This window comes from Eucalyptus grandis, chromosome 6 (assembly GCF_016545825.1).
Source record: "Eucalyptus grandis isolate ANBG69807.140 chromosome 6, ASM1654582v1, whole genome shotgun sequence".
Taxonomy (NCBI): Eukaryota; Viridiplantae; Streptophyta; class Magnoliopsida; order Myrtales; family Myrtaceae; genus Eucalyptus; species Eucalyptus grandis.
Genome location: NC_052617.1, coordinates 2,300,219 through 2,308,081, shown reverse-complemented (window position 1 = coordinate 2,308,081; position 7,863 = coordinate 2,300,219). Strand labels below are relative to the sequence as shown.

The following is a 7,863-nucleotide window of genomic DNA, read 5'->3' as shown; positions in this document are numbered from 1 at the left end:
TCGGGTTGACCAATTTTAATTTTAAACGCGAATCAAATCTCTGAATTTGAGATTGGATTGTCGATTTTTTATAAGGGTTGCGAGTGGATTTGGGCGCAAAAAAACTGTCAATCCTTCGCTTGAGGGCACTTTCATGTTGGAACATATTTAGGAATAATCCTACTAAAGAAAAAAAAAAAAAAGTAAATAAGTGAGAATAACATTAAAATAAATAAATAAAGTAAATAAAAAAAGAACTACCTAAATGATTTTTTCTTCTTTTTTTCTTTCAAGCTTCGTGTCCGTGCGGCTGGTCACCGGCTCCGGTGAGGGGCAGCAGATCAGAGGTCTCGCAGGGAAGAAACTCCGGCGAAGGGACTCGGCAGACGAGCGGAGCAGCGGGCAATAGAGACCGATGGAGCAGGGGTGCTCGGGCGAAGCAGCCGGCGTTCGGGCACCGGCGAGGGTGAGCAGCGGCGTCGGGTAGCAGCTCCGGTGCAGCAGATCGGGGACGGAGATCGGCTGAGGCGCGATGGGCTTTGTCTGGTTGGTGGAGCGGATTGGCGAGGCAGCAGCAGTTTCGCAGGGGCGACGGAGCTGGAGCGCGGATCGCGGGTCGTCGGGTTGCGGCGTCGACTGGCGGGGCCGCGGGAGCAGATGGGTCGCGGAGTCGACTAACGGAGCCGCGGGAGCAAATGGGTTGCGGCGTCGACTGGGTGTGAAGAAGCTCGGCGTCCAAGGGCGTCGCAGGTCAGTCGGAGAGGAGCAGGGGTGGCCAGCGGAAGTGCGGAGCAGCGGCGCGAGCTCGTGTGGATCGGGGCGGATCTGTTGGGCGTCGGAGAGGGCCACAGGCGTCGACGAGGGCTGAGGTGGAGCGACGAGACCGGTGGCGCAGCGCGACGGCGGCGCGATGGTGGAGGCGCGGCAGCTGGTGCGGGCGCAAGGTCGGCACGAACAGGGCAGCGGCAGGAGGAAGAAGACGATTCTCTCTCTTCTTTTTTCTCTCTCTCTCTCCCTCTCACACGTCACACTCTGCAACTTTTTTTTCACTTTTTCCTTTTTGCTTTTTTTTTCACCGGTTTCTCTCTCTCACTTTTTCAACTTTTTCTCCTTTCTCGATCAAAAGAAAAACCCCAGCCCCAGCCCCCTTCGTACACTGTTGCTTTTATAGGGGTAGGAGATAAAGTTTTCGATTTCCCCTTCAAATCTACATCCGCGATACATTTTCACCAACTAATCACTATTGATAAAAATTCGAGATTATGATAAATGTTTTCTCGAAATCCAAATCTCGCAGAGATAAATCGCAATTTTTTCATAATAATGTGCTTTCTATCCAAAAGATTCATATCCCGAAAAAATTTCAAAATTTTTATTTTTCAGATAATTAGAAAACATGGGCTTGGGCCAACCAAACGCTTCGTGAGCTTAGTCCAACTAATTTGAACCCATTCGCACTAGTCCAATAAATAAAATGCCAATAACAAAATAAATGCAAATATAAATCTATATGCTATAAAATTAACCCCTAATTTCCTATGCAATAAATAAATAAACTAAATCGTCAAAATTTAGATGTCAACAAAATCAAATGGTAATTCATTTTGAAATTTGTATTTATTTAATGTTGTTATGAGTTTCTATATTATTTCTCTACTACATCGAAATTTTGGGCTTATTTTATCTTATTAGCATCTACAAATATCAACCACTGCCTGCAGTGGCCCAGTTGGATAAGTGCTCCCATGATCCTTTGCGAGAGGAGAGGAGTTCGAATCCCGCTGGCCGCACGGGATCTTAAGTGCGACGTCAAGGTGGTAGGTCCTCCGCTAGCGTCACCCTGCAAGGGTTTACCCCCATTACCCGGGCCATATCGGGTTGTCAGTATTAGTACGGTGCGCGGGTTCTGGGTTATCAAAAAAAAAATATATGATCTATCAAAGTACAATCATTAACAATAATTATTCATAATCTCTTTTAATTAATACATGGTCGGGCCGGGTCTCAAGGCCCTGCCCAGAACAGCCCGCCCACTCATCCCCACATCGAATTTTTGTCTAGGCCCACCCCATGGTCCTAAAGCTTCATCCAATATTCAGAAATTGCACAAGTCAATCTATCTAAACCTAAAGGTTTTATGCTCGCATTTTTATACCATTTCAAAATTATTTATCTCTTATTTTATATGTCGCTAATGGACACATCTTGTATCGATTGATAATATTGAGTTTGATCATTTTTTTTTTTTTTTTGAAACAATTGGCTATTGATTTTGGATCTTCCATTTTTCATTTAATAAATAACAACCCCTCTAAATTGTGGTAATGAAACATGCATATGGTACAATCATAAGATTCCATATTAATTTCACAATCTCGTATCATTTGTTAAAGGTCCGTGCTTATCATAACGGTCACTTTAGCTGGTCATCAAGTAGCAAAGTAAATTCAAAATTTGAATATCAAATTATGTCAAATAGATTAGTGACTTATAGATTTTTAGCAGTTGTATTGTTCTAACACTTAACCTTCGCGTACTTAAAAATTTTCAGCATCAACAAGTAATCCTAAATATGCTATAACCTACAATGTAAAAAGTAAAAATAACTTCAAATTAGCTAGATTATAATTATGAGAAAATTCGAAGATGCCCCGCAAATCGAGAACATCATCCACATCAAATAGGCAAATTTATAAACTAAAATCATATTCAATGAATATATTTTCCTGAATATTTAACCGTAGCGTTTAATAAGAACTTTCAATTTTTTTTTTGGCCGTCCGCTCTTTGATGAGTTCAAAAAATGTCCAAATAGGCTCCTATTTCGACCATTTCTCTAATTCATACTTCGATATTGCGAGTGAAGAGCAACCAACCAAACCAGGCCAATCTTGATCGGGGAAAAAACGATACATTTCTAATATGCTTTGAAACTTCTCAGGGAAGCGACGCTCTGGACACGTCGCGCCCATCTTTCTATAGCCGATTCCTTGTCCATGTCCATGTCCGGCGAGTATCCCCATTAGGACAAGCAGCCACGTGTCAAAACGAGGGACCTATCATGCGGTAGAGAGTGTCCACATCGGATGACTGCTGCCTTGTTTGACGCTGACCTAGTCTTCATCCGCCTCGACCCCATACGCCTGGACCTTCCCATAAAGCATTGCACTTGTTACCTAACTTTTTCTGCCTTTACAACAATCATATCAGTCTTGACTTTGACTTACGAATCTCTCCGTGCTATCGATCGACGCATGGAGAGATCAAAACAAATGTAGAGATGGCGGTGGAGGTGGCATGTCTTGAACGTGCAATAGTGGGAGACGAAAATTCATAGAAAGAAAAAAATCTGAAATTTGAGATGAATAATGGGAGACGAAAATTCATAGAAAGAAAAGTCTGAAATTTGAGATCTCAAGCCAAGTTTATGAAAAGTCTGAAATTTGAGATCTCAGGACAAGTTTAGTTACTCTAGTTTTAACCTCGAAAGATAAATTTTTAAAGGAAAAGGAAAAAACGAGTGACAATTTGTCCTCAAACACTCCAACAGTGATCCATAGGTGATGACAGTGAGGGGGAGGCATAGAGGTTGGGCTTAGAGATGGCCATGAGTAGAGGAGGAGGGGGAGAGAGACGGAGATATTATGCTAATTAAGATTATGTCACGAGCGTTAACAAAATCCTATTTAGTTGTACAATTTAGCTAGTCATCAAGTAGCAAAAGTAAATTCAAAATTTGAATATCAAATTATGTCAAATAGATTAGTGACTTATATATTTTCAGCAGTCATATTGTTCTTACACTTAAGCTTCGCGTACTTAAAATTTTTTAGTATCAACAAACAGTCCCTAAATATGCTATAACCTAAAATGTAAAAAAGTAAAAGCAACTTCAAATTAGCTAGATTATAACTATGAGAAAATTCAAAAATGCCCTAGTGGGAGACAATAATTCTTAAAAAGAAAAGTCTGAAATGACGGTGGAGGGTGGCACGTGAACATGCCCTAGTGGGAGACGAATAGTCATAGAAAGAAAAGTCTGAAATTTTAGATCAATAATGGGAGACGAAAATTCATAAAAAGAAGAGTCTGAAATTTGAGATCTCAAGCCAAGTATAATTACTCTAGTTTTAGGATCGGAAGAGAAATTTTAAAGGAAAAAGGAAAAAAAAGTGATAGGTCGTCCTTAAACACTTCAGTAGTGATCCATAGGTGATACGGCGAGGGAGGCATAGAGGTTGGGTGGCCATGAGTAGAGAGGAGCAGAGAGAGACGGAGATATAGATACATACATACATACATACAAACATATATATATAAATGCTAATTAAGATTATGTCACGAGCCTTAACAAAATGGTATTTACTTGTACAGTTTAGCTGAAAGTGCTATGGTGTTTTTGAGATTTGTGTTGACCTATTTATTGTAAAAGAAAGTAGGTCAATCTAATGTAGAAGTCATAAAGCTAAGTAGTTTGCTAGGGTATTACGCAAGTTCACTAATTATTATCATTGTCATGCCAGCCGCCACATCAAATTTTTCGATATTTAGACCTGTCAATTATTAAAGCGAGTTCCTTGAAAGAAAGTCAAAACTAAACTATCCGTCGGCAAGTCTAGTTCCCGGCTCGACCAACTAGCAAGGCGACCAAAAAGTGAGCTAGAACCGGCAGGGACCTCCCTCATAGTTTGTCCCTTTTTCTGGACATGGCGATCCATATTTCACGATAACGTCCAGATATCAATCCAAAATATCCTCTTTTGACCATTCACCATGTGGACAATTCAATCGCATGCATTTATGGGTAACCTGCTCAAGGTTGACCAAAAGGCTGGTTCATTTTCACACACTATTCAACTGTACATACATACATACATATACATATATGTCTATATATGATATCGTCCTCCGCGATATTCACTGCAACTCGCCTTTTTCGCCGCCGAGTCCTAATGGCTCCGCCACCCTCGCTCCTCCTCCCTCTCTTCCTCTTCCTCTTCCTCCAGTCTTGTCAGCTCTCCACCTCGGCGCTGCCCAGCCTCGCCAAACGCGCGTCCCTTTCCGTCGAGGACCCCGGCGACGTCCTTTGTCTCTCCCTCCGGCGTCTTCTCCGCTGGCTTCTTCCCCGTTGGCGACAACGCCTATGGCTTCGCCGTCTGGTTCAGCGACCACTCCTGCTCCGGTGCCAACTGCACTCCCGTCTGATGGCCAACCGCGAGGCCCCGTCAACGGCCGACGCTCCGCCTTGTCCCTCCTCGACTCGGGCAACCTCGTCCTCACCGACGCGGGCGATGCCGGCGCCGAGGTCTGGTCTTCCGGCACCAGATCCGGCTCCGCCGCCGAGCTCCGCCTCAACGATACCGGGAATCTCTTCCTCGCCGACGGCAGCGGCGGCGTCCTGTGGCAGAGCTTCGACTCGCCGACCAACACCCTCCTGCCTCAGCAGCCACTCACCAGAGACACGTTCCTGATCTCTGCTCGGAGCCGGTACAACTACTCGAGCGGTTTCTACAAACTTTACTTCGACAACGACAATGTCCTCCGCCTCCTCTTCGACGGCCCGTCGATCTCGGGCGTCTACTGGCCGTACCCGTGGGTCCCGAGTAATCAGCTTGGCCGATTCCTCTACAACAGCAGCCGCATCGCTGTGCTCGACCCTCGGCCGCTTCCAGTCCTCCGACAACTACTCGTTCTCCACCTCTGACTACGGCGCGGCTACAGAGAAGGATGACCCTCGACTTTGACGGCAACTTGCGGGTCTACAGCCGCGAGCGGGGCTCGGCTGTCTGGGCCGTGACGTGGGAAGCGCTCAGCAGCATCCCCTGCTTCATCCACGGCGTGCGGCAACAACAGCCTCTGCAGCTACGACCCGGCCAAGGGTCGGAGCTGCTCCTGCGTGCCTGGGTACGTCCCCAAGGTCCCGGGCGACTGGTCGGCCGGTTGCGTGCCGATTTCACCTTCTCCGATGGGTGCGTCACCGACGAGATTCGGTTCGTGAAGCTCCTGTACATCGATTTCTATGGCTACGACTACAACACCATCTTTAACACCACTCTCGAGACGTGCCGGCAGACTTGCCTGAACCTGTGCAACTGCCGAGGATTCCAGTACAGCAAGTCGAGCTCCGGGGACACGTTCGATTGCTACCCCAAGATCGAGCTCCTGAATGGTCACAACCTGCCCAACTTCACTGGCGAGTTCTTCATCAAGGTCCCCAAGAATAAGACCTTCACTGTGGACCAACTGGTGAAGAGGACTCAGTACAGTTGTCCTCCCACGCCAGAGGTGAAGATCTTGGACAGGACTTACTCCAAGAAAGGCAAAAACGGGGCGTTGAACTTCATGCTCTGGTTCGCCTGCGTGGTGGGAGGGATCGAGATCGTGGTGGTGTTCTTGGTGTGGTTCTTCCTGATTAGGAACCAGCAGGATGTCACTTCCGCGCACCAGAGCTACCTCCTTGTTGCGACCGGGTTCAAGCGGTTCACCTACGACGAGCTCAAGAAGGCAACGAGGAATTTCAGCAAGGAGATCGGGAGAGGTGCAGGCGGGATCGTGTACAGGGCCCTGTTGTCCGATGATCGGGTTGCGGCAGTGAAGGTGCTCAACAATGCCACGACTGGTGAGGCCGATTTTCTGGCCGAGGCCAGCACGATCGGGAGGGTGAACCACATGAATTTGATCGAGATGTGGGGTTACTGCGCCGAGGGAAAGCACAGGCTATTGGTGTACGAGTTCATGGAACACGGGTCGCTGGCACAGAACCTTTCGTCGCCGGAGCTCCACTCAAAGAGGCGGTTTGACATCGCGCTAGGCACCGCAAAGGGTCTAGCTTATCTCCACGAGGAGTGCCTGGAGTGGGTTCTGCATTGCGACGTGAAGCCTCAGAACATTCTGCTAGACTCCGATTACCAACCCAAAGTCGCGGACTTTGGGCTTTCCAAGCTCATGGAACGAGGGAAGGTGACGAATTCGGACTTCTCGAGGATCAGAGGAACGAGGCTACATGGCTCCCGAATGGGTCTCCAATCTGTCCATCACGTCCAAGGTGGATGTCTACAGCTACGGGATCGTCATGCTAGAGATGGTAACGGAATCAGCCCGACGACGAGCGTCCACTCGTTGGAGAGCGGAGGGGGCGCCAAGCAACTCCAGCTCATCCCGTGGGCAAGGAACAAAGTGAACGAAACAGGGAGGACGGGGTCACGCGTGGAAGAGATGGTGGATCCGGCGCTCAGGGGTGACTACGACCCGAAGAAGATGGGAGGTCTTAATCGAGGTCGCGCTCAGGTGCGTGGAGGAAGATAAAGACGCCAGACCCACCATGAGCCAAGTGGTGGAAATGCTCCTGAGGCAGGAGAATGACGGTTAGATTTCGGTGCAGAGTGACGTGCAACAGGTGCTTCTGAAAGTATTTAAATCTGCAGTGTTGGCTTGGCATCGTCTCGTTGCTTAAAAGATATGGAGTCTGTTAAAATATGTCGAGTTTGAGCATTTATAAACGCGATTCGCTTGAAAAGAGAATAAAATTTTATTGAGCCATGGTGGGGTCCAAATGGGCACAAATTAATAAAAGGGAAAGAAGTTCTCTACACGTTGAAGAAGTGGTGGGCCCGTTTGACTCTGGGCATGCACGCACTCACGCAAATAAAGAGGAGAATCCTCGTAAGAAGCCAACGGCGGTGGGCCCTCGACTTTGGGCACACGTATAAGAGGGTTTCTTCTTTGCTGGAGTGCTGGCCGAAACCCTACGTAGAAGTCGCGGAAGGAGCCGCGAAAGAGGTCTTTTTCGGGTGTTGCTGCTGCACCCGTACGAGTGAAAAGGAGGAGTCGCATGTCTTCAAGCTGAAGCGCGATCAAGAAAAGGAGTTCTTTTTCGGCGTTTGT

At 47.1% G+C, this 7,863-nt stretch overlaps 1 protein-coding gene across 1 annotated transcript; it reads left to right on the top strand.

Annotated features, from left to right (window-relative positions):
* Window positions 1-4,752: 4,752 nt before the first annotated feature.
* On the top strand, window positions 4,753-7,456 carry LOC104451134 (putative receptor protein kinase ZmPK1). The gene is given in 10 exon segments (XM_039315912.1): window positions 4,753-4,838; window positions 4,986-5,198; window positions 5,200-5,634; window positions 5,636-5,689; window positions 5,691-5,816; window positions 5,818-5,932; window positions 5,935-6,971; window positions 6,973-7,064; window positions 7,067-7,239; window positions 7,241-7,456. Coding segments are annotated over 10 exon segments (2,439 nt in total). The 3' UTR covers window positions 7,349-7,456.
* Window positions 7,457-7,863: the final 407 nt, after the last annotated feature.